Genomic DNA, 27768 nt, shown 5'->3' on the forward strand with positions numbered 1-27768 from the left:
GGCTCCACATATTAATCAAACTCTTTGAGTTTGACCCGGATCCTAATTAGCCCTCTTTCTTGATCACCAAACACTGATCTTATAGGGTTTGGTTTGGGTTGTGTCTGGTTCTCCGTGTCAAATCCTACCAGTTGACACCCCCTCATCTAATTATCTATATTGACCGTAGGCCAGTTCAATTTCAAGGTTCAAGTGGGAAAATCAACCACAATAGCACTTAAGCGTTATGATAAATATACATGATATTTTTAATATTTTATGACATGTGTTGGCTGATTCATTTTCGTTAAGTTGAGAATCAGTATATATCTGGTTGGGGTCTTATCGATTATGAATTGGGTCTAAAATTAAGGCCCAAATCTGACCCAATCTAATTGGGATTCAGCTCCATTTATATATTTCGGATTCATATCGATTATAAGCTTGGATAAGTTTTCTGTGGGCTGTTCTGGAAGAAACTGATACTCATGGAGAGCCCTTGTACCAGGTTGAGGAAGTAGCATATGAGTGCTGCTAACAGCAGATTTTCTCTTATTACCAGAGGAACTCGAAACAAAGCCTTGTTCCATTCCCGTAGTGACCAATGAACTCTGTGCATCGAATAACTTATTAATTTAAACATGCATCCAGATGATCAAAATACCTTCCGAAAAGTCAGATAATGACAAGTAATTTTCCTGCTTCCTGATGGCCTGTCTATCATTTTCTATATTTTTTACATTTCAAGACTTTTTTGTTTCGCCTGTGAGAGAGAGAGAGAGAGAGAGAGATAGAGAGCTACGTTAAAGTGGGAAAATCAACCACAATAGCACTTAAGCTTTATGTTATTTTTAAAATATCACAAATAAGCATACGATCTTTTGGTCATCATTTCAAATTCAAAATATGATGATAGCATGATAAACAAAAGTATCATGAGTTTTTCATGATATTTGTTTTTTTATGACCTAAAGCTATATTTATTTTAGCTTTTAATTTTTAAAATCAATTCATATTTTTTGCCAATGTTATCATTCAAACCATGTAGACATGATCTACATTGTCCATTTAGTGAAGATCGACATTTATATCAATGGAATTTGACCGTGCATATCACTTTTTTGGTGATTAAACCAATGGGTGAAAATTTTTGTGAATTTTCATGCATTCAAACCTTGTAGACATGATCTATTCTGAGAGTGTAAATGAGCACGAACCACACTTGAGGATCATTATGGGATTCTAAGAGAACACAACTTTATGCAAAGTTCTGTAAGTGCGAGTTCTAGCTTGAGAATATTCAATTTTGGGGACGTGATCTCGAAGGATCTGCAAATCCCTCTAAGGTGGAGGTTGTGTTAAATTGGTGTCAGCCAAAAAATATCATTGAGATCCGCAATTTTCTTGGATTGAAGGGCTATTATCGATGTTTTGATCAGATTTTTTCATGTATTGCCCTATCAATGACCAAGCTTCTTCGCAGGAGAGTAAAATTTATTTGGGATGCCAAGTACGAGAAGAGCTTCAAGTTGTTGATGCAGAAGCTCACATATGCTCTAGTGTTGACCCTGTCATCAGGACAAGGTGAGTTTGTTGTTTATACAGATGCCTTAGGCACAGGTCTGATGTGTGTGTTGATGCAGAATGGAAAGGTTATAACTTATGCATCACGTCAATTAAAGGTGCACGAGCATAGCTATCCTACACACAACATGGAGTTGCTGGTGGTAGTGTTCGCTCTAAAGATTTGGAGGCATTTGTACGGTGAGCAGTTTGAGATGTTCACCGACCACAAGAGCCTCAAGTGTTTGTTTATGCAGAAAGAGTTGAACATGCATCAAATAAAGTGACTTGAATTCTTAAAGGATTACGAGTTTACTATTCCATACCACCCAGGAAAGGCAAATGCAATGGCAAACACCTTAAGCAGAAAAGCAAGCAGTATGTTAGCTAGGTTATTGAGCCTGACTGAGGATCTTATAGAGTGAAATCCTTTTGAATAGATCAGATAAAAAATAATATATCCAATATGCTATGAAGACTGAACTGATGCATCAAATAATCGAGAAACAAAAAGCGGATCTACAGTTCACACAAATGTTGGACACGTGTCAAAAAGGTGAGTCAGCCCTTCATTTGGAAGAAGACAGAAGCATATGGTTTGGGAAAGGCTATGGGTGCCCAGTGACTCACAAATTTAAGAGGAGATTCTGAATGAAATTTATAAGATCAAATATACCATCCACCCTAGTAGTACCAAGATGTACAAAGGTCTGCAAAGAAAGTAAGTATTCAGACAACTTTAATTAATTTATACCCCTGTAGTAGAAGTTAAGTCTTTACCTATACCTGTTTAACTTTTCAGTTATTGGTGGATGAGTATAAAGAGGGAAGTAGCCGAATACGTGTTTAGATACTTGACTTGCCAGTAGGTCAAGATAGAGCACCAAAGACCTAGCAGATTGATGCCGCAGATTGTGATTCCTCAATGAAAATAGAAAGGAATTACAATGGAATTCGTAGTGGGCTTACTCAAGACTCGTAGGGATAAGGATGCCATATGGGTGATACTGAATCGACTCACAAAGTTAGCCCATTTTCTCTCTATCAGGTTCAATCAGACCTTAGAGAGCCTAGCAGATTTATATGTGAAAGAGATAGTTGGACTACATGGCATGCCACTATCAATCATATCAGACAAGGATTCGAGGTTCACATTCTGGGGTCAGTTAAAGAAAGCCTTGGGTAAGAAGTTGAAGTTTAGTATGACCTTTCACCCTTCAACAGACAGACAGTCAGAGCAAACAATCCAGACATTAGAGAACATGTTGAGAGTGTATGTGTTGGACTAGAGAGGCAAGTGGGACCAATATGTTGTGTTGGCAGAGTTTGTCTATAACTACAATTACCATGCCAGTATATGGATGATGTCCTATAAAGCATTGTACAGATGACCATGACAATCATCTGTCTATTAGGACGAGGTTGGTGCGAGGTTAGTTGAGTCACTAGTAGTGATTGAGCACTATACTGATCAGGTGTGAAAGATACGAGACAGATTTCCAGCGGCTTAGAGTAAGCAGAAGAGCTATGTAGACTGACGATGATGAGAACTCACATTCGAGGTGGGAGACTTTGTCTTTGTTCGAGTTTATCCTACTAAGAGTGTTCCAATTTGGTAAGAAAGAGAAGCTCAGTCCCAAGTATGTAGACTATTCAAAGTCCTGGAGAGGATAGGTTCAACAGCTTACCGAGTAGCGTTATCACATCAGTATGGTCAAATTGATGATGTGTTTCATGTATCCATGCTGAAAAAGTATATACCAGACCCATCTCACATGATCTAATATGAGGATGTTGAAGTACAAGAGGACTTGACTGTGGAAGAACACCTAGTTGAGATCGTGAATCAGAAGGCGCAGGTACTGAGGTCGAAGACCATTCCTTTGGTCAAAGTATGTTGGCAACATCATGAAATAGAGGAATGTACATGGAAACTCGAGTTGGCTATGCAAAAGAAATACCCTCACTTGTTTGAGTAGTTTAGTATTGAATTTCACGGGCAAAAATTCTTTTTAAAGATGGTAGGATGTAATAGCCACAAAATTTTAGAAAATTATTTAAATAAATAAAGATGATTTATTATCTTAAATATGGATTTTATTCATTTAAATATGTTTGTGAATTATAATTTATGTAGTACATTGATTGAAAATGAAATTTCAAGTGAATTTGAATTTTGTCGAAAGTTAAAATAAAATTCAAATTTAACTTGAAACTTAAAATTGTGTAAATTAGAAATACTGTTTTTTTTTTACAAATAAATAAAATTAATTAAAATTAATTTAGTAAACTACCAAGGAGGTTGGGATACCCACCTAGGTGTGCCCACACCATCCTGGTTAGACACGAGTTTCCAAAAATCAAAGAAAGAAATAAGAAAAATATACAAAAATGCAAGTTTTGAAATAGCTTTAGTATTGAATTTTATAAGTCAAAAAAGAAGAAAGGAAGGGGGGGGGGGGTGGACCAACCCTCCTTCCCTAGCCTTATGGGTTGCTAAGGCAAGCCCAAGGACTTGCCTTAGCAAGTCCCAAACTTCATTAAAAGGGGGACCTAGGGGGCGTCTCACCCTCTCTCTCTCATTTTTTTTCTTTCTCTTCTTCTCCAATTTTTGAAGGAGGTTCTAGGATCCATTAGAGTTGCAATTGAAGGATTCTTAAAGTAGAGAAAATATCTAATCCATTGAAATTTGCATTCAAGATAGGCACCTCTATCATATAGGCTTGAAAATAAATTTTGTGTTCGTTGAGAATGCAAAAAATCAAGATCAATGGTGATCCATGATGGATCAACCATAGATCTTGTATTAGAGAGGTTTTAAATGTCTGCATATGACATACGTCATGTTGATATATTTCAAAAATTTCTATTTCTTTGAAAACAAAATTCGTTTGGGGGTTTTACCGAAAATCAATTTCGGAAAATCGTGTAGTCTTGTATCTTATATGTAAATCAGTTTTGATTAAGCATGTTTAGTGAATTGTATGCATGATTAAATGGTATATAATGTTGAAAATGATGTGAAAGAGGTTTTAAATAATCTGAAATAAAGTTGATTTTTATTAATTCTGATGTTATTTCATGAAAATGGTATTTTTCTAAAGATGTGAATTAGATCTTGATAAAATCGTGGATTCAATTATATTTGAAAGCATGCATTGATTTCTTTAACATGTTATAACATCATGTTTGATAGATTAGGTGTGTATCATGCATAAAGATCCATGTTAGATGTGTTTAAATGTGTGTTTTCATGTAGATTGTTAAATTTAGAAAATAGTTATATACTATTGGGATTTTTATAACTGAATAATGTCGGTGAAAAAAATTCTAGTGCTCAAATAAATTGGATTATGGTGAAATCCTTCTACGGGGGTTATGTAGACATAAACACAAAGTCTAGTAAATAGGGTTTGGCCATAAGTTCCATCATTTGAGGGTCATAGTTTCTATAATACGAACCAGAAAATCTGGTCTATGTGTAGGACTAGATCTTGTATATCCTACCACAAAAAATTTAATAAATCTGTTTTATAGTTTTTCAGTTTGTTTTTGGATATATGTTAGACATTTTCATCATCCCCATGAAAAATAAGGAAAAATTATAACTCTTGCCAGTAAGTACTAGAACTTCACCTAAGTTGATGAGAATATGTTACTTACAGGAAATCAGGTCTTGTACAATTCCTTGATAGGGGTTCAGTCTAGATTAATTTAAAAAATATTGGCAAGTTTTGCAGCATAAGTGAATTATGTTGAAATATAACATATAAAGCTATTATCAAAAAAGCTGAAAAAATTAAAAGCCTTCAGATAGGGTGCTGAATAACTGCTTCTTTAGGGAGTAGAATTCTGCACCTGTATCTATTGACAGAAAAATCAGTTTCAGTTCGAGAATTACTATAGTAAAAATACAAGAGGTTTTTAAACACTTGTAGATATTACCCAAAAAATTTTATTTGACTATTAGAGCTCTTTATGAGCCATGTCAGAGCTTATAATAACAACACAATTTCTACTAAATATTGTTTTTAAGTAATGCTTGTGAACCTATGTGATTCGATGCCTATCATGCTCACATACATATAGTCAACATATGAATTCACGTACAATCTATGAAATATATAAAATTGATATATGACAACATGATAATCGTATGCATGATGATTATGTTGAATGCCATGTTACTTGATGCTATAAATCATGATGAGATAAGTCATGTATGATGATAAATTGCAGGAATGATGCATAAATGGTTTGTGTAAAGGCATGAGCATAACACATTGTGTAGAAAGATATATGTAAAATATGTGGGATGAGACATGTGTCATGAGATACTCTACGAGCACATGACTCAAGAGTGAGCTTGAGTTCGGTGGAACCATTGTAATGTTTACGTATACCTGGTAATGAATAATTGTAATACATACACATACACTCTTAAACCTCAAGGGAGGTTTGACTCAAAGATACTTTCGAGAAAAGTATGTTACCGCAAGTTTGGCTCAAGGGTGTCTCAGAATGGGGATATATTACCGAGGGCTTGGTTTCAATGGGTTGATATTTTTCTTGTGTTGTTGTAAGAGCATCTTGAGGAAGGTTCGATCTAGAGGCCCTAGGTGCTGAGGCACTTGAGTTGACTTGTGAGTTTAATTAATCAACACCAAGTACCATTTAAAACCTGTGTCTACCTTACAGAGAGCAGACAGTACACATGACTGAGAAAAAAAATGATTAATTTGGAGAGCGAGGCGTCTATCCGATTCTCCATCCTTGGCATAGAAAACTAGGACTACCTGATAAGACCTAGGTCAATAGATTCATAACTTTGTAGAGTAGAAATCGATTCCCTGGATCACTGAAGTATCTCTCGATTGTTAGTTGATTCAGTGGGTGTTTGCAAACCTTTCTGAGTCCATGGGGTTAATAAAACACATGGCTTGACGAACCCTATCGAGTTGGTTAGATCGAAGTTGAGTTCCTAAGAGTGTATTCTTACAAGGCAAGAAAAAAGAAACAATACATTAGAGATGAGGTTCACCGGTTTCACATGTTAAGATGTATGAAATGACTGTATATAATAATGCATGATCTTGATTAATAACAAGTTTGATTACTAACAAGTTTTAATGTAGTTGGAATATTTTCTCTTTGGGAGCAGATCTGGAAGTTTTCTTATTCAAGTTAGTGTTTACTCCCAAAGTGGTGAAGACATTGGAACATGCAATGCAAGTTTATAGCCTTATTAAATGACTACAATGCCCTCACAGTTGCCCTGGCCTCTGTTTTAGGTGGGTGTATTTTGTGGTAAAAATGGAGGAAAGTTTGGTCATTGAGGTGAATACGGGGCAGATTATAGTGGATCCGACTTTTAATCCGGATATTATGCAACCAAGCTAGATGCCCAGATTTGATATTGCCAAGTTGAATTCCGATCCAAATCTAAGATTGATCATATTGACTGTGAAAAAGAAAACAAAAGGATATTAAAAACAAGTCTTTTAGGTGTAAAAAAGTACTAACAGCTGGGATTTGATCCAATGCTAATATAGAGATCCATCAAAAACTGCCCACCTGAATCCGAACCCCAAGTGCAAAAAGCCCATCATGTAAGTCCGACTCTGGTTCAAGTTTATATTGGGGTTAGGGATGACAATGAATCCCATTTTATCTGATATACGACTGAATTTGATTCTGTTTAGTTGCATGTGATAAGCTAAAACCATGTCCGATGGTATATGGTTTTGATTTTTTTTTATGACTGAAACCAATAAATATCCGAATCTGTTTACATGTAAAAAAGCAGATCTAGTATGAGCTTTTCACTGTTCGATTCTGTTTAAACAACTTCCGATTAGTTCAAATATGGTATTGGCCACATCCAATCCGAATTTGAACAGTTTACATCGCTAATTGGGGTTCTATTTTAATATCCAAATTGTAGAAAAATAGATCAGATTTAAGTTGGAGATAAGATCCAATCTGATCCATTTGCATCCCTGTTGACAGGCTGCAGACCCAACCTAATTTGATAAGCTAATAGCTATTGGGTTTACTTGGATGGATCTGATCAGGGCCAGATCATGATATAACCAAATATTGGGTTAGCTATTATCGTAAGATGTAGCCCATACCCATATCAGATCCAACCAATAGGGTATCGGCATCAAATCCAGAGTTGGATTCAGATTTGGATGGAGAAAGGTGAAATACCAAGTCCAACTAGTTACATGTATTCGAATTTGTTTATCGTTCAAATTAGGTGTCCAACGGATTCAGTTGCAAAATCATGAACCAAATTTGAATCCAATTATTAATCTTGATTCAATTATTAATCTCCATCCATAAGAACCTATACATCCAAAGAGAGGCAGGCAGAGACAGAGATCCCTTCCCTGCCTGCTTGCTCTCTTCCTTCTTTCATTTTCTTGGCATTTCACGTTTTCACAAGAGACTTTGTTGGGTGATCCCTTCCTTCTTTCATCTTCTTGGCATTTCACGTTTTCACGTACCAGATGGAACACACCGCCGTCAGGCTAGTCTGGGATACTAACATCCACCAAGAGATGGAGTACATCCACGACCATATAATCGGCAACTACCCCTACGTCGCCGTGCATCCCATCGTCACCGTGCATCCCACCGTCACCGGCTTCATGTTGCAGCCCAGTTCCTCCACCCCGGATACCATCTACGCCAGCATGGCCGAGAACTTCAATACCGGCCGACTCCGCCTCATCCAACTCGGTCTCACCTTCTCCGACGAGCATGGCAACCTCCCCTATCGCCAAGACACCGGCGAGAAGTTCATCTGGGAGCTCAACGTGAAGATCGCCAACTCTCCGTCCGAGATTGACGCCGACTTCAGGCGGGTCCTGACGGAGCATGGCGTCGACGTCGACTACAACCTGGGGAACGGCATCCATCCGGACATCCTCAACGCCGTATTCTGGTGCTGGAAAATGACCTGGAATGACCGCATCACGTGGGTGGCGTTCCGGGCGGGCTTCGTCTTCGGCTCGATGCTGAAAGTCTTCCGGGCGCGCTTGTCGGACACGCGCCAGGAGCATCTGGATTGGGTGGGGTACTACTTACCCAAGTTCTACGATGTGAGGCACCTGATGGTCTCCTGCGGCCTCTCCGGGACTCTGCAGGAGGTCTCAGGGTTGCTCCGGTTGCCGGTGGAGCAGACGGTCTTTTTCAACCAGGCCGGCCCCGCCAGCCTTATCACGCTGCAGGTGTTCTTGGCGTTGAAGAGCCGATACTTTCCCAACGGCATATCGCAGAATCAAGCGAACGTGGTCTTCGAGGCCGGTGGAGTCTGAGAGTAGATATTCTTGAAAATTTTATTTTCTAGTTGGTAATGCAAGATTAGTGCTGTCGATCGATGTTGAGAGCTCCATTCGTGTTGGTGATTGTGTTTTGTTCTTCTCCGTCAAGCTTCGTCATGGCGACCATCAGACCACTGTCATCGATGCATTTCGTTTCTTTTTCCTTGGTGGTTGTGTTTTCATGTTCTTTCTTCTTGCACAATGGAAATTTGTATGTTACTTGATCTTTGGATTATAAACTTTTTGCCTAGTCGCCCATTGAAGAATTAGACACAATTCAGTTGAACCCTTCTTGTTTCTTCTTCTTGAAATATGATGGTCTGTCTCTTTCACGACAACCTTTCTTGCACCTTCTAAAACAGGGACACGCCCGGCACACACGGTCTTTCACATTTTAGATTTTTTTCGTTTACATTTTAGATTTTTTACATTTTAACAAGTTCTTTTCTGTTCTTTTTTCTTTTTTCTTTTTTCTTTTACCTCTTTTGGGAGGGGCAGTTACTGTCATATTGAATATGACTGATATATTTTACATCACACCCCAAATCTCACTTGGTGGAGTATGATACGGCCTCTCACACACATTTTGTTGGATTTATAACTCAAAGAAACCGCACCAGGCACTAAGATCTGGTCGGCCTGCCATACTTATGGTTGTTCTGCCAACATAAAACTTCGATGATAGAACCCCTCCCTCAGGGTCTATACTATGCGTTGGCTTGCGCAGAGGGGCGATACCCATGAAAATAGACCGTCTAGAAGCCAAGACCCCACTCCCTTTTGGGGCCGACCTCTTGAACTGGGACCCCTCTCACACATATCTCATGGTTACCAAGTAAGATGTGCGGTAGAGTTTCAATATAACCGGAGAGTGTTTTATATCGTAATGACTGTAAGAGGGAAGAGTGTTTTGTCATATGGAGTACGAATTGTACTCCGCACTGGCGAACCATAGCTCTGCAACTCCCAGGTCAAGACATATTGAAGATCATGTACGATTCCCCACCGCACATCTCACTTGGGGAACTGTGAGAGTGGTCAGGTGAGATGTTCAGTGGGGATTCAATATGACTTATGGCTTCCAAATTGTAAAATATATCCGGTGGTTGGTCTTGATGACTCATTTCATCATCCATCTTTGCATTTCTGGGTAAGGATTTGTTTCCATTTATATCCCCAGTATCATCCCCATCGTCATAACCATCTTGGGACCTGAAAGTTGTTTTAATCAAATCTGACCCATATATGTGATTTGATGTACATGGTTCATTTAGTAAATATCAGCATTTTGAACCGTTAGAACACTATCCTTGTATAAGATTTTTGGCAATTCAAAAATCAATTGCCATATAAATCAAGACACGAGGATACAAAAAAATTGAAATCCCCTTGTTGCCTAAAACAGGCAAAATTTTAAGACTGTTTTACCCTTCGCAGTGTCAAAAAGTTCACACAATATATCATTTTGCCTGTTGGCTAAGGCAAAACCTCACTTAAATGTATATTCACATATTTTTTGCAGACCTTAAAAAACACACAAAAAATATACCATTTATGTGATATTCATTATAAAATCACAAATACCTTAGTAAAATCATACATTTTATACCAAAGTCACTCAACGTCGTGCAAACCTTATTTTTTATTTTTTTAAGTGTCTTATGATTCAAGGCAGAATCAATTTGAATCAGCCCAACTTTTGAACACAAAAATGTGTCAAAAAAATATTAAAAACTATTTTTAACCATTTCAAGATTTATTTAAAAATTAGCTAGTTGGTGTCGATAATGACAACATTGATCTGCACTGCACATCTTACCTGGAAACCATGAGAGATACATCTCCATCGGGCGAGATGTGCAGCGGAGATGAATTGGATATGACCTGATCTGCCCTCATGCAAGTGTTGGGTTGGATCCTGGCAAACAAATTAGCCAAGTTGGGTTCCAACCGCCTATCCAGTCTAAGGATGTCAACGGGTCAGATTCATGTAGGATTAGCCCTTATCAGATCTAACCAGTGGCTAGTACTCAAATTTTAAATTCAAGACGATAGTTTATGATAATGTAATTACTGCACAGCTACAACTACCCTTTTGGAAGTTAAAATTTCTTGTCCTTGTTTCTATTACAACTACAAACACGTTTCCATGAAAGCCTAAATCATGAATGCTGAAAACTGATGTCCTTTGATCCAAGTGAGAAAAATACCACGAGATTCAGATTCCAAGTTTGTAAATCTTACCGTCCCACTCCAGTTTCACCTGATTTCAGGGGGCCAAGTTATTTTCATGTTAGAGAATACATGTTACTGCTGCCACAAATTCCTTCAAAACTGCTCTCTCTCTCTCTGTGGAAAAACTCGAGACATGGATAAAGAAACCACCCACAACGGTTACCAAAAATACCACCGCTTCTTATTGCCTAAACCCTCTGGCTCTTTCTTTTTCCTATTTGTCATTCCCTGATTCAGAGATTCTAATCTTTTCCTGTACAGAAGATAACAATATCATCATCTAACATGAAGGTGTAGAACTAACACACGAACAATGCTTCGCAATCAATCGAAGAATACATATATCAATTTGACAGATTAAAAAAAAATACCTAAAAAATTACTAAGTGATACTTAAAGCGGTCACTTTCTATGATCAGGTGAAGGATGGGGGAGGGGCCTTCATTATGCTTAATTTATATTAGAAAGGAAGGGCATCATCTTGAAGACTAGTGGCCGGGCAGGGTCATATTTTTAGAGGCTTAGTCTAGTTGGGTCAATCTTAGCCAGGACCCGGCTCTTCCTTGCAAGAAGAGGCTGGGATTTTAGAAGGCCAAAGATGGAGATCAAAGAGACAGAGAGAAGCGGTGGCGATGGAGATGACCGTTTCACTGGCTGGCACGAATAGAGGGACAAAGCCAATGTCTGTGGAAACGGGCAACATTGTAGCAACCACCTAACGCTAAGTTCCCAGGCTGGAAGCCATAAATCCTGGGCATGTGGTTGAAGTGGGAAACAAGTCAGGGTTATTGCTGATCACAGCGATCAGGGCTTCATCTACAGATGACACACCCAAGATTACCATCCTGGGGGGGCGATATGAGCTATTGTTGGAACCTCGGCGATGGACCATCATAGCAGGCTTCCCAGGAGGATTGGTAGACCGGCAACTACTTTACAAGGTGATGTTTGAGGCTCTAGCTGTGCAATGGCCGCAGATGCTAAGGCTGTCCTTGTTGAAGGATGAATTGTTTTTAATCTCAGTAGCCAATGAAGAACAACACAAAGTTGTTACCCGAAGAGGGGCTTGGAGAATCGCTGGAAAGACTCTAGTTATGAACAAGTGGAAGCCAGGCAGGAGCACCAATAAAACTGGAAATCGACACAGCTCTCGATCTGGATTCAGCTGCCGGAATTATCGCTGGAACTCTAATCAGAAGACGTGTTTAGGGGAATCGCAGAAGCGATCGGCGGACACTACATTGGGCTCGATAACTATACTCGATCCAAGGAGAGGCACCAGTTCGATAGTCCACATTCAGATCCCACTAGCCTTTCGTCCTCCTCCAGTGGTGGAAATAGATGTTGAAAAAGGTACCGCTTACCCAGGAAATTATATATGAAAGTAGCATTCTCTACTGTTCTTGTGGCTCCATATCACACCGGTTAACTCTATTTGTGACCAAGAAACCCTCACCGGCGGTGGAGGAAACAGTGGTCAATGGAGGATGGACAGATGTCAAGAGCTCCCGCAAAAACCGCAGAAGGGGTCCGGGTTTATGGAACCAATAGAACAAAGAACCCCTTTGAAGCCTTGCAACCATTTCCCAGCAGAGAGAAGGTGATGGCCATGGATCCTGGTCGGCAGAAGGGCAGAAACGCCCAGAAACGATGTCATTCAGGCAGGAGATGAACTTGTCGGTTGCACTAGACACGGCGAGGATGAGTCTGAAGGAAGCGGCACTGGAGAACCCTCGGACAAAGGCAGGAAAATGCGTCTCCCCAAACAAAAATCACGATAGGGGGCAGAGCATGTTGACACCTAGCGATGCAAATAAAAAAATGGACATGTTGAAAACATCCCAGTAAAGCACGTTCGACTTTCTGAAAACCTTTTTACCTTTCCCCCTCAAATGGAACTCAACAGGGAACCCGGGGTTGAGACCCAACTGGACCACCCCCTCCTGATTTTCTCTCCCCTTGCTTAACCCCGGTCTCTTTGAATCAGCCGGACCTACTAGACCCCAGATTGGATCAGACCCAATTGCTTAAGACTCGATCCAAAACCTGCTGCAAATCGGGTCCAAGAGGAACCCACAGCAAAGAAAATAGAGGACCCGCTCTCATGTCGAGTGGATCATTCAAGCGTAAGAGCGCCTCTGCTCACTGCAGCCCGATTCCTCTGGAGGTTCCATTTCAGGGTATGAAATGCTGCTGGCTTGCCATGAGACTGATCCAGAGATGAAAGTGGTTGTTAAAGAGCTAGCAACGCCAGGTGCAATTTGGCTCAGTGAAGCGGGTTCGGTTGGGAACTCAGAAGGTGCCAATGAGAACCCCTCCAATGTCTATGAAGATAGTGTCTTGGAACATTAGAGGGTTGGGGCACCGGTGGGCCCACCGGTAAATCATCGATACGATGCGTAATCAGAGGATTGACATTGCCTTTCTCTTAGAAACGAAGATTACAGGAGATAAACTGAACCAGATTCACAAGGAATTCCCAGGTTTTGATATGTCTGGTAACACTGGACCAAAGGGCCACAACCAGATCACACGTGTGAGGAATGAAAACTCCGTTAAAGTGGAAGTGTATTCAGTTCGGATCAACTGATGACGATCATTGCAGATTGTCAAGAGATGGCAGATTCAACTGGGGTATATGGCAGCAATGATGCATCAAAGAGGTTAGAGTTATGGAAGCACCTGGAGATTCACCCCAGTGACAGTCCCTGGCCTGTGTCAGGATACTAGAACAAAACCAAATGCTTAGCAGAGAGAGTCTGTTCCGACTCGGTCACACTGGCAATGGCCACTTCAACAATATGATAGTGGTATGTGGTGGTCTGCCTGAGATTGTAAGTCCTAATGCCCCAATGACTTGGCATAACCAGCAAAAAGGATTGGGACTTCGCGCAGGCCGTTTAGATCGATGTGTAGTAAACGACTTGGATTCAGAGATTTCCTAATACTGAGGGCGCCCTAATTCCAAGAACAGTGCCTGACCATAATGGTATTATTATCAGTATAACTCGACATTTTTTGTCAGCCCCACCTTTCAAATTTTTCAATTTTTGGTCTCAAATGGAGGACTGTAAATCCATTATCAAATCCAGCTGGAAAAAGGAAGTTAGGGGTTGTGCAATGTTTGTTCTCACCTCCCCTAGAGAGGAAACAAAATGGAACTTACCCAGTTGGGCAAGGAGCAAGGTTGGTCGTCTCCCAAACAGAATCAAACAAATTCAATCATCCCTAGCTGACTGTCAAAAACCTATAGAGGAAGGGGGCCCGAAAGGAGTAGATCAGGAGCTACAGTGTCTACAAGAGATGGAGGACTGCATGCGGGGATAAAAAGCCAGATAGGTGATCGAAATACGGCTTCTTTCCATTCCATGTATAACAGGAATATTAAAAGGAATAGAATTACTTCGCTAATCTTGGATAATGGCTCCCAGATCTATTCTCAGGAAGAGCTTAAAGTGGAGGCAGCTAACTACTTCATGTCCCTCTTTCAGAAATCCATCCCCAATTCGGTCACGATTATAGGAGAAAGGGGCCAGGTGTGAACCCTGAAGAGAATGATCAGGTAGCTAAAGAGATGTCCGCAGAAGAAATTAAAAGAAACGGTACTTGAGATGGACCCTAGCAGTGCCCCGGGCCCAGACGGGTTCCCAGGTTCTTTTTACTAAAAATTTTGGCACATTGTTGGTGCAGACGTCATTAGGACAATTAATTTTTTTTCCATTATGGAAAGATTTTGAAACGTATAAACTGCACTCACATTGCGCTGATCCCCAGGGTCAAAGGAGTGATCAGGCTAAGTCAATTCTGTGTGATCGGACTATGCACTTTGTCTACAAAATTATATAAAAAATCATAGTGAACAGAATGAGGAGTCCTTGACCCCATCATTAACCAAAACCAACAAGCTAATCTTAAAGGCAGGAGCATCCAGGATAGTGTATTACTGGCTCATGAGAAGGTGGATTGGATGTTGGCTAGCAGAAGGCAGGTGATTATCTTCAAAACTGATTTAGCTAAGGCGTTTGATAAGGTTGATTGAGACTTTCTCGAGGAAACCTTACACTTTTTTGGATTCATTGACAATTGGATTGAAAGAATTATGAGGTGAACAGAATCCCATCCTATGAACTGTTAATTAATAGAGAGGCCAACAAACTATTTTCTGGAAGTAGGGCAAGGAGATCCCATGTCTCCTAATCCATTTCTCTAACTAGGCATCTGAACCTTACAGTTTCGAGGGGTCTGATCACTCCTACGTCAGTAAATGGGTTTCAATAGCATCACTAATTTTAGAGCTGATGACACCAATTTCTTTATTTGAGACCGCAAACATTCGGTCTCGCAGTTATTAAACGGTATGGAATTATTTGAAAGGGCATCGGGCCTTCAAATTAGCAAGGAAAAATCCATCTTCATCAGGTGCAATCTTCGCCCCAGGCAGGGCAGCCTTCATTGCTAGGAGAAGTGGGTGGCTCCCTAGGGAACTTCCTATCACTTATCTTGGTCTTCCGATGTTCGGGGGAGACTAAATAAAAGGCTCTGTGAAAACCTCATCATGAAATTCAGAATGAGGATGGAGTCTTGGAATAGGAAGCACCTGTCAATGGCAGCCAGGGTGGTAATCATAAGAGCCATCTTCCAATCTTTCCTGATCTATTGGATGGTTTCTTTCCTTTTACCAGCAAGCATTGCAAAGCAAATAGAACACATCATCTCATCATTCTTGTGGCAAGGAACTAATAACTGGCACCATCCCCCCACCTATTGAGCTGGGACAAAGTGTGTAAACCTCATGATGAGGGTGGGCTAGGCATTGCAAAGCAGCTTGCTTGTCTAAGTTAGCATGGCAAGTGGCACACCAGGATAAGACCCCTTGGGTTCAGCTGACACAGAAAATATGTAAAGAGTCTATATGGGCCCCGATTAAGGGACATCGGGGGTCTAATGGATGGAAAGGAGTGAAACAAACTGAGCACCAGTCAGATTCATAAAGAAGGAATCAGCACAGTGCATGAACAGGCCTTGAGAGTTCTTAAATCTAGTGAAGATGTTGTCGCCTCCCGATGGAGAAGCATGAGACTGCAACTCCCTCCTTACCCAGGTTGGCTCCTGGGAAATATCTGTGGCTTATACTGGTATACTGGTGATATGGTACACAATCAGTACACATACTGGTGCCTTAAGATATGCAGGTTGTTTCTCTAAAAGTGGAATCGCCTCGCGACAAAGAATGAAACAGCTGGAAGGAGATTGTCAACTTGGATGCGCCAGGTTCGAAGGTAATCCCGGAATCAGACAGAGTCGACCTGGTTCACATCATTTTGAAATCTATGGAAGACATGGAGGTTTGATTATCCCCTCCGAGATAGAGGAAATTTTATATAGTTTTGACAGGATAATTGTACAGAAACCTAGAAACAATTCTAACCAAATTGCTCGAACTTTAGCTAATATGGCTAAGGGGGGACTACTCAAATCATGGAAGGATCACCCCCCAGTTTGGTTTTCCGTAAGGGATGATCTATAGTGATATGTAAAGTTTTTGACTGATTAATGAATACTGGTAGGGATCTGCCTAACCCCAGCTTACCTATAAAAAAAGGATGGGGAGGGGAGTTACAGAAGAGAGATCCAAATGAAGCAAGCAAGAAACACATTTCTAGCATCGAGTTGAATACTGAAAAATGCAAGCAAATCCAAAATCTGACATTCGAAAAAAAGTGTGGCAGGCACTGAAGCACCACGTTCAATTTTCTTTTTAATCACTTATCTCAATACAAGGGTTCACTACTCTTGGGGTTATTTGATTGCGGCTGAAGAGGAAGTGGACCTACACATTTTTCACGTGCAAATTGAACATGGGCAATTTTAGGAGGGAGAAAAACTCTCCCAGGAGAGCTCACTTTGTTCCTCGGTAAAGTATGCCCCGGTAAAAAGTCCCAAATAAAAGATGTCAGAGCAATCAAACACTCTATGAATGTCTTAAATCCATCCTTCCCAACAAAGTAGGCTGTTTATATATATATTTATATATATATATATATATGCAATTTTTAAATGTTAAATAAATTCATTATATAAAATTTAATCCTATGGATCTTGAACTAGATCTGGACATGATCCGAAGTCCAGAAGCTCGATCTAAATAATATTCAAACCTAGATCTTTTAACAGATTTGGAAAATGATCCGAACTCATATCCAAAGATAAAATGAATCTTTTTAACGGTTCTGGGTATTATCCAAATGAATATTTTCAGCGGATCTAGATATTTATTTGAATCCATATTTCAGGGATAAGCTTGTATATTTATATTGTCCAAGGGCAAAATGGTAATTCTATATCTCAAGGGTAATTTCTGAAAATATTTAAATTGACTAAGGACAAAATAGTAATTTCACAACCTAAGAGTATATTTTGAGAAATAATTAAATTGTTCAGGAGAAAAATAGTAATTTATCATCCCAAGTGCATATTCTCATAAATATTTAAAATATTGAAGGACAAAAAGGTAATTTCATACCCAAGTGGCAACTTAGTTACTTGAACTTATCTCAAAGTTAAAACAATAAAATTACCGAGGTCATTATTAATTAAAATGGTTATTTATGAAACTAATCAGGGATAAAAAGGTAAAAATAATAAGATTTTTTAAATTAACAAAATAAATAAATAAATGTTAAAAAATTAAGATATTCTCAGTTTTTTTATGAAAACAATAATATTTGATGGTTTTTGTAAATGGTTTTACAAAACCACATTTCGAAAACAAGGGTTTAGAACATGGTTTTTGAAGGGGCGCTTCAGAAGAGGACACCCAGCAGTGGGCGAACCCCCTAACCTATAAATACCCCCTTGGGGTCTCCCTCAACTGAGAAAAATCACCCCTCCCCTCTCTCTCTCTTCAGAGCTTATCTCTCCTCCCCAAACTCTCTCTTGTTTAAGTATCTCTAGCCCCATTATTTTTTCAGTTTGTTCCGTTGGAAACCTTTGCGATCCCAACCTCTACCTATTCACGGTCTCCGTTTGTTTGGGTGAGTCCTGCCCAAATAAATCCGGTCTTTGGAGCTTAAACAACTGAGGTTCTGCTCAATTCATCAGCAGTTATAAGATAGCATTGCGGAAGTGTTGCCAAAATCTCCACTCACTTTCGAAGATTCTGAGATAGCACAGTGAAAGCGGTGTCAAAATTGTCTCGTCCAAAAACAGACTTGAGAACACATTGCAGAAGCGTTGTCCAAATTTTCACTCATAAATAAACAAGATATGTACCCGTCGAAACTCATTTGATCCCTCGTATAGATTTGTATGACCTCTTAGCTCTTTCCTACGGACTAAAATGCGATGATTGTGCTAAAATTTTAGTTCATTCACTTTTTCGTGTAGAAGAGGTTCTCTCAAAATTTTTAGAATGATTTTTGGATTTTTCAAGCTAATATTGGACAAGTACTGCCCAAATTTCATCTTTGGATTTTTCAAGCTAACATAGGCCATGTACTGCCCAAATTTCAGTACATTCAAAAGCACTGACGCTCTAAAATAGAGCAAGTGTTGTCCAAAATTTTAAAATAATTTTTGCATACTACGATCTGAGATAAGGTAAGAAATACCCAAATACCTCGTTGTCATGGCTTTCTGAAGGTGTTGTCTGATATTTCAAAAAATCTCAAAATGGGGAAAAGAAACCCTATAATGATTTGTATGAATTTATCTGAATTATTTTAGAATTTAATTTGATATATTGTGGAGGATGTGAAATAAATGAATAGGCCTTGAGGTTTGGCATCTTTATTTTATAGGGATTACAAGTTCAAAACCCTAATTTAATTAAATAATTTTATAATACTTGTATTTAGTTTGTATGCTAAAATCAACATCCGTATGCAAGATTGTGGTTGAGCCATGAGTGCTAACCTAGGATTCTAAAATTATTCAGAAAATCCATTTGTGTTTGAATGATTGAAAACATATAATATGATGTGTTTAATTGTTGATATAAATGTTGTATTATTTGTGATGATTATTAATGTTTAACTAATTTTAAACGCATACGTGAATGCGTGATAAAGTGAACATATACTCCCGTGTACCTTATTTGACTTCTGGTTTGTATAATCCAAAATAGGCAGATGCTGCCAAATTTTCAGATGATTTATTTCGAGCAAAACTATGGGAGGTTTGATTTCCAGTTGGACGTAGGCAAGAATTAGTTTGATTCAACCTCTAATAATAACTTTATAATATATGTTTTAAATGATTTTGAAATGCATATTGCGATACATAAATGTTTGATGAAGTAAAATTATGCTTTAAATGTGAATCTATGTTGCTTAAATTGTAAGCATGTTGATTTCAAAAATATATATTGATAATGTTATGGGTATTGAACCAAAAGTACTAATTGTGAGTTTTGAGTATGTTGCACTTATTATGATAATGGCATGTATTAAAAAATGTTTTCCCAAGATAAAAAAAATATACCCCTGTGAAGAGTTGTGAGGGTGAAAACCTAAGATCAGGAGATCTATCCATGAAAAGGGTTGTAAGGGTGAAAACCCAAAATAACAATTATTTATAATTATTTCTCTCATTTTCTTCCTGGTTCGCCCCTCTTTTTTCTTCATTCTCTCCCTCTCCTTCCCCAGTTTCTCTTTCACCAACTACTTTATTTTCTTTTCTCCTGGTATTTCAGTCATAAATGTGAGATGTAGCGGCCATTATGATTTTTCGTTATGATTTGCGAGATGCAAACAAATCATAACAATTCAAATTAGATTAAATTTGATTATTTGGAATGATTGGTGATATGCAAATTCCCATTAATACATACTAGAGTTACATGAATAAATTGAAATACGAATATGCATTAATGAATGTTCAATTGTGATTGTGGAATAACCCTTAATTAAGATGTGTCTTATTGATGTGTATTGTGTGGCATATTCTGTACGTACTAGAGACCCAAGAGAGGTCTACTAGTATATACGATGACATTAAGTTGTCTCAATTGTTTTTATTAAAATTTTCGGGTTCACAGAGATGAACGGGTAGATGCTCCAATGCATGAGGACTCAATTAAGATTTTGATGTAGATTAGGTTAATTTGAACTCTCTCTGAGTTTTTATCTGTATGAACTCTGATATTAATTCAATGGAATGATTTTTTTTTGAAATAATTATTGTGGTTTTTCTTTTCACCTATAACTGCCACGAAAATCCGAGCAAGTTTATGTTTTAAAACAATTTTTGTGGTGTTTCAAAAGAGAAAAATTTTATGCAAAATTTTAAGTCTGAATTTTCGGGGTGTTACAATATATATCATAAAAATCATAAAGTTTGATCTAAGTCTAACTCATCTACAGCTAAGAAAAGGCACAAGAACATAAAAACTACCTGGTATCCTCAAGGCGCCCATGCAGGCTCCATCTCTGTCTAAAACCCTCCATGCCTTCTATTCCACTGGCAAGAATCATGCGCCTGCAATTTTGTACCACACAAGATCAGATTAAGATAGCAAAATTCTGCATCAGTAAGACAGCTGTAGACAGTTATCAAAAGTGCTGATGCAAATGAAAACTATCTTCTTATCAAAAAGAAAAAAAAAATGAAAATTTGCAAATCATGTAAAAAATGCAATAAGAGCTTTGATTGGGAAAAGATTAGTAGCATATCAGTCTAGATATTTTCCTTAATTCTTGGCACTAAACAATCAAGAACAAATAATAAACATCATTCGAAGTTTCCTTTACGGGCTAAATTGCATCTCATAGCCGTTACTGTGGATGACTTAATGGCTGAATAAAAATAGTATAGTTAAATACTAGAAATTCGCGAAGGCTTAATAAAAACAGTATAGTAAAATACTAGAAACTCGTGAAATTGATGATGAAAATAGGCCTCAATGCTCAATGGAAACCTATTCCGTGCTTAATGGAAACATAACTAGCACATTTATTTACAGGAATTGGATAATAGTGCAAGCATAGTCATGATAGTGCAAGGGAGGAAAGAAAAAAAAACAAAGTTCATAACTCTAACTTTAGAGTAATTTACAAAAAGGACAGTTTATCACCTATATACAAAAGAACAAGTTTTCAGTTATTATATCCAACTTCCTGTGCTTTTCTAATGCAATTCAATTACCAGACAAAGATATAAAATTTGTTTTTTACTGCCAGGTTTTCGGTAGTTATATCCAACTGCTTGAGTTTTCCTAATGCAATTCAAGTAGCTGACTAAGATATAAAATTGTCGTTTAGCTCTTCATTAGAGAAAGCTTAAGTTCTTTTTTTTTAATAAATAACTTTGAGGACTTTTTTATCACTCTATTTGACCTAACCATGGCCAACCAATTGAGTTCAGGATAAAATTAGAAAATCCAGGAGGTTAAAAGTAACAATTAAAAGCTTAGGGATTTTCTTGAATAGGTCAAATATCCTGCATTCTTTACTTTTGTTCTTTCCCCATGTCATACAAAGAACTTTTTTTTTGAGACGAAAGGCAATTCAATTTTATAAATAAAACCTTATGAAGTACATGACCAAGAAGAAGAGAGTAAAAAATTCTATCAAAAAAATGGGTGATGAGAAATCACCCGAGCCCGTGAGAAAGGCACACAGCCCCCTAAATCTGTAAGATGTGAGGCAAGCTGTCCTGAAAGACGATACAGATCCACTAGATAAATCAGTTATATAATGTATAGCATTAACCATTCAGCTCCCTGAAACTGATTGTATTATCTATCAGTCTTTTGCCTATGAAATGATATTTATGACATTTTTGTGGTCCAGTAAAATAACTTGGCATGTCATTAAAAAGCACCTTCTTATCATAACCAAAGGCTCTCGGATTTGAACCCTATAGGGGCTTAACCCCAGCTTGTCTTGAAAGATAGAATTACTTACAGAGGCAAAAACTTCAATTTTTCACTTTAATGACTTGTACGTTAATACTACATATTCTGTCTATGATCATAATACTGAAGATTAAATGAAAAAACTGATTCCTATGTTATAGAAAGGAGATTCTAGCTGACTATTATCATAGTGCAAGTTAAAATGCCTACACGCTAACCTTAATGAAACCATATTAGTAAAAAAATAATAACTATGCATTTCAATACCTCTCCAATGTAGTAATTTCTAATTGGAGTTGAGCAGCTCTATCCTTTGCCTCATCCAAAGGCATGGACAAACCTAATTTATGTTCACTCTGTTGAAGCCTTTGCCTCAATTCCTTGTCCTGCAGATTAGTTGCATAAAGTCGGTATTAGAAACAATGACGGTAAACATATTGATTCAACTGATCATTTGTTAATGGCACAACAAATATTGTATGATTCCAAAGAAACAAACCAGCAAGTGGCATCATAAAATATTACAGGAAAGATCCGGATTCTCACCCGCTTTTCAGAACACTGTCGATACAAAGCAATCTCATCTTGACAAAATGGTTCAATGTCATTGATTTGCAAACCTAGAACATATTTCATAATTAAATTTCTGACGAAATGCACATCAATGCTAAGAATGGATGATTATGGTGCACTTAAAGAACATAGTGCAGACACCGGAAAACAATATGATAATGATATCATTCAATAAGTAACCAGAAAACTTGATGGTTCAGTCATTCCATGCATTCAACAAAATCACAATTCATATTTTTACTGCATGTGCAAAGTTACGGTTGAACACTATTAAATTTACTAACTCTTCTTCCAATATGAAAATATTGTTGTTACCAGGAAATAGATCATCATTGGACAAGCTGTCTCTATGCTTTACTATTTTTTCCAGTTCTTGTTAAGATACTATTGGCATGCTTTACATTTAGGAAACCTAAATAGGTGACATCTTGAATACACGCTGAATATGATAAACAAGAACTATGCTGGATACTAAAAATTTGGTCATACATGGATAGGTGTATTCATATGGTGCATAGTTCACAAAGTTAACACCAACCCTTTTGGGCTAAGGTGCTCTTAAAGTGCACCATTAGCTTATAACGACTCATAATAAAACTAAGAATGTGGAAAACCATGAACAAATACGTAGATCATATTAATGTGTGATAGCTTTTCCTTGTGTCATGTAGTCAAGTTAAAAATTAAAGAATTTAAAAGAAGACCTACATTTCTTATCTTTAGCTTCACCTAAAAAACATTGTGAATGAAGGATACAATTTCTGAATCCGAGTAAACCAAATCATTCTAGTAAACAAACACAACTTAGAGAACTAAAAATTTACATAATCCACATAATGCAAAAGGAGTTTTGTTGTCAAGCAAGCCCAACTTTGTGCTGACTTAATTTGATGAATCATAGGTTGCACTCTTCCAGCTTATTATGATAATCTAACTGACTGAACATGCTATAGAGTGTCTGAGGATTCATGTCTCCCTCCACCTTTCAAATTTTAACATTCAAATAGTTCAAACCTATGTCACATAGGTGCGGGGGTGGGGGTGGGGGTGGGGGTGGGGGTGGGGGTGCGGCACTTTCAAAAAACTTGGGTGCGGGGGTGCGGCAATATATATATATATATATATATATATATATATATATATATATATATATATATATATATATATATATATATATATATATATATATATATATATATATATATATATATATATATATATATATATATATATATATATATATAAAGTCCAAAAGTTGCGTATGCTGAGATGGATGTGTGGAAATACAATAAAAGATAAGATTCGGAACGAGGAGATACGTAAGAAGGTAGGCGTTGCACCCATTGAAAATAAGATGAGAGAGAATCGTTTACGGTGGTTTGGACATATTCGACGAAGGCCTAATGATGCTCCAGTTAGAAGGATGGAGAAATGGGAAAATATATTAGTTAAAAGAGGTCGGGGTAGGCCTAGGAAGACATGGATGGAGGTGATAGGAAAGGATATGAATGCTTTGAACCTCACCGAGGACATGGCATTGGATAGAAATGAATGGAGGAGAAGGATTCATGTGGAAGACCCAGAATGATTTTCTTTGTTGGTTCATATCGCCGACCCCAATTGTTTTGGGATGAAGGCGTAGTTGTTGTTGTTGTTGTATAAAGTCCAAAAGTTGGACATAAATGACCTTGGGTGCGTTGACCGCACCCAGGGTCAGGTTGACCGCACCGGGTGCCGCACCCGCACGCGCACCTGTTTTGCATCGACACGGGTGCGGCAACCAGTTGGCCGAGTCCCTGTGACATAGGTTCAAACCTTATGTTTACAGCTCTCTTCCTTTTTAGGTGGTTGGCTCTCTAAGGGATTGTTTGTTTCATGCAACTTTCATGGGAAAGTAATGAGCTGGCAATCCTTTTTTTTTTCTTTCCCACCATGAATGAAACAAACATCAAATCATTATGGTGGGTAGTGCCATGCTGGCACAAGTGGGCCCCAGTTTTTTCCACCACCTACCATTTTTATGTGTAAAACCTTTCATACCTTGCCACCTATGAAAGCTTTATCATGAGAAGGATGAGCTGGCAGGATTTTTTTAGAAACTTGTGCCCCTTCCCATGAAAGGCCTTGCCCTTTCATAGGAATGAAACAGACTCTAAATGCCCAAGCCTTGACAATGCATCTGTGAGAATCAATAGTCATCCAAATTTAGAACCAAAGGAACACTTTAACAGCATCCCAAATGTTGCACTGCACGATGATGTGGACAGGATTAAACTCAATTCAAAGGAGCCTCCATAGAACTGCTAAGAAATCAAATTTTCGAAGGTTTCTACATATTTAGAGTAGATGAATGACTCAAAGACTAAACATGTAAAATTTCACAGGTCACCAAAGTCTAGCTATCCAAATTTAACAACCCCCACATAGCACCTTTTTTCCTGGTTCAGAACTTATGTGATTGTCAAAAATATGCTATGCATGAATAACAGTGAAAGAACCTTTGAAAGATCATTATCACTGGGTGAACTTCAACAACTAAAGACAACTCAGACATTAAAAGATCAAAACTCATGCATCAACAAATTCTCTGCATGTATCAGTGCACCCATTATCCATAAAAGCTGAGATAAGTTTGGTTATTGCATTTGAGCTCCTCATGCTCCACAATGCAGTATCTACACTAATCCCAGTTTCATGGATAGAAGAAGCATACAAACACCCCTGAAACATCTTAAACATAACAATTAATATCATAAGCTTCTCCAATCTACATGGGCTTTTGACATTGTAGGTCCTTCCAAATGTAAATCTAGAATCTTTAAAAAAACAATGGAAAATGGAAGGGTTTGAGGCACTAGCAAGCAGCACTGTTTTGTATCAATCTCTTCCTTTATATGGCACAACTTACAGAGGAAAAGGTTTCTAAGGATGCCATTGCACAACTCAACACCTTCGAGTACGTGTGGTGCTATCTCTGGGGGAATGATAGGAGATGGTGGCCCCAACATAAGATCATCACCCACCAAGATGGTCTCCTCCATTACTGGCTCTTTGTCCACTGATACACGAAAATGCCACCACATAAAAAAACACAGTAAAGAGAAGGAAAAAAGTTGAAGTCTTCCATAATATGATGAATTGTAAATCATTGAAATCAAATGCATCATACCATCCATGGTTTCAGATTAGACTCTCCTTTCTGAAGGAATGGATCAGAGAAAGTGCCTTCTGAAGAAAATAATTGTTATAACACACCTCCAAATATAGTTAAAGCCTGAAAACCATCAGAGAGAGAAATTTAGCTTGGCAACCAAAATCTCTGCGTATACAGCATATCAGCTCTTTTTTCTACCAATGAACTATGAGTACTGACACACTGTTACCATGCAACCTAATAAACAAAATCCAAGCCCATTTACTTGGATTTAGTAGAGCAAATAACATCCAATTAATAATTCAATTAATAACATCATACCATCCAATCAATTAGACAAAAGCTTGCTGAGGCTCAAGAGTTCAAACTCAATGACTACAGAGGAATAAGCTTATCACCACTGTTTAAAGCACACTTTCTTTCTTCCTCTCCTATGAAAGTCAGCCTTAGATGATAAAAAATGCAAAAAAAATAGGGTTTGTACTTTATACTATCATAGGAGACCCTATCTTAATAATGCATTATTAAAAACCATTGATAAATAAACCAGTCAATAATATGATATCATTTGTTTAGTAACTGATGTATTTAAAATATAAAATAATTACATTATGCTATGAAACAAATAGATTCAGATAAAAAATTAGATCAGGATTTATATATACTTCATACTTGTGTTCATGGGGTTGTTCTGAAAAAAAATAATACTGAGTTAAAACAATCAAAATGTTTTCACGATGCTTATAGGAAAAAAGGATATCATGGATATGTTGAGTAGATCTTAGCACGTGAATAAGCATAAATCTTGGTTTAACCAGCATCATGTCAACAACCACAATCAACTATGGTGCAAACTTCATAAGTACCCATTTGTTCAAGTTGTGCTAGAGATTATGAATATTTTTCAAAACCAATTAACTTTAAGTTTAAAATACTCAAAACAACCAAATATTTCAAGTCAGTGACGTATACTAACACACAATAAGCCATTTCAAGTCCCAATCAAAATTCTAAGTGAACAACCCAAAGCTCTAATTGTAAAACCAGTTATAAATATACAGTAAACTGATAATGATTCACTCAAGTTCGCATTGCCTTCGTAAACAATCAGGAGTACAAGAATTTGATTTTATCAGCTAATGTGCATGTTGTACATCTATAAAGGTTAAAAGCGTATAATCTTATATCAAGTTATAATTGTGAGATTCTTCACTAGAACCTGTTTTGTGAGAAAGAGAAAAGAAGAGGACGATAGGGGCTGCGGCTCTCACGAATCCATAATGAAATCGTGACCTAGAACCTGTATTTAAAGTTTTAACATACAATATGGGTCTGGGTTTGTTATAATATCCAGACCCGGCACATGGTATATTCGGTAACATGTGATATACAAAATACTATTTTTTCACCTCCCCTCAAGTTGATCATGGTTTTGAACCATGAACAACTTGCCTTTAAGCATCCAAAAACGATCTTTTGTTAATCCCTTTGTAAATATGTCTCTTACTTATCTTTCAGTATTAACAAATTCAGGCTCGATCTCTTTTTTTTCAACTTTTTGTCTTACAAAATGTTGGTCGATCTCAATATGCTTGGCACGACTGTGATGTACTGGATTGAATGACATGTTGAGAGCACTTTGATTGTCACACAACAAGGTAGACCGAGAGATCGTTTCTCCCACTTCAATCAGTAAATGCCTGACCCATGTGACTTCGGTAGTAGCGGCAGCCATGGATCTATACTCGGCCTCAGTGCTTCATCTAGCGACTAAGTGCCTTTTGTTTTCTACTACTCCAAGAGACTAAGTTTTTTCCAATGAAGACACAATATCCTGATGTATACCTTCGTTCATTTGGATCCCTTGCCCAGTCTGCATCACAATGTACAGTAAGCTCACGCATATCCTTGCCAGACGATTTTGGAGAATATAACAACCCATCCCCAATTGTTCTTTTTAGATATCTGAGTATCCTCTTAACCGCATCCATATGTCCAGTACGTGGTGCATGCATAAACTGAGACACTTGATTGACTGAATAAACAATATCAGGTCGAGTGAATGTGAGATAATGTAA

At 37.9% G+C, this 27768-nt stretch overlaps 2 protein-coding genes across 3 annotated transcripts in view; one reads left to right on the forward strand and one right to left on the reverse strand.

The window, feature by feature from the left end:
- Nucleotides 1–8057: 8057 nt before the first annotated feature.
- On the forward strand, nucleotides 8058–8867 carry LOC149822759 (putative CCR4-associated factor 1 homolog 6). Its single transcript, XM_089980362.1, has one exon. It carries the CDS (start codon nucleotides 8058–8060, stop codon nucleotides 8865–8867), a length of 810 nt encoding a protein of 269 aa, XP_089836488.1.
- Nucleotides 8868–10966: 2099 nt separating this feature from the next.
- Nucleotides 10967–27768, reverse strand: part of LOC149822760 (uncharacterized) — a 29972-nt gene continuing 13170 nt past the window's right edge. For both annotated transcript variants that reach the window (XM_089981247.1, XM_089981248.1), the window contains 6 exons: nucleotides 25706–25810; nucleotides 25445–25594; nucleotides 22510–22583; nucleotides 22231–22349; nucleotides 20502–20585; nucleotides 10967–11361 (listed from right to left, as the gene is read on the reverse strand). In XM_089981247.1, the coding sequence (XP_089837373.1) occupies nucleotides 11268–11361; nucleotides 20502–20585; nucleotides 22231–22349; nucleotides 22510–22583; nucleotides 25445–25594; nucleotides 25706–25712 (528 nt within the window). In that variant the 5' untranslated portion in view covers nucleotides 25713–25810 and the 3' untranslated portion in view covers nucleotides 10967–11267. The remainder of the gene's footprint in view (nucleotides 11362–20501; nucleotides 20586–22230; nucleotides 22350–22509; nucleotides 22584–25444; nucleotides 25595–25705; nucleotides 25811–27768) is intronic.

This window comes from Nuphar pumila, chromosome 11 (assembly GCF_984573655.1).
Source record: "Nuphar pumila chromosome 11, dmNupPumi1.hap1.1, whole genome shotgun sequence".
NCBI classification, from domain to species: domain Eukaryota; kingdom Viridiplantae; phylum Streptophyta; class Magnoliopsida; order Nymphaeales; family Nymphaeaceae; genus Nuphar; species Nuphar pumila.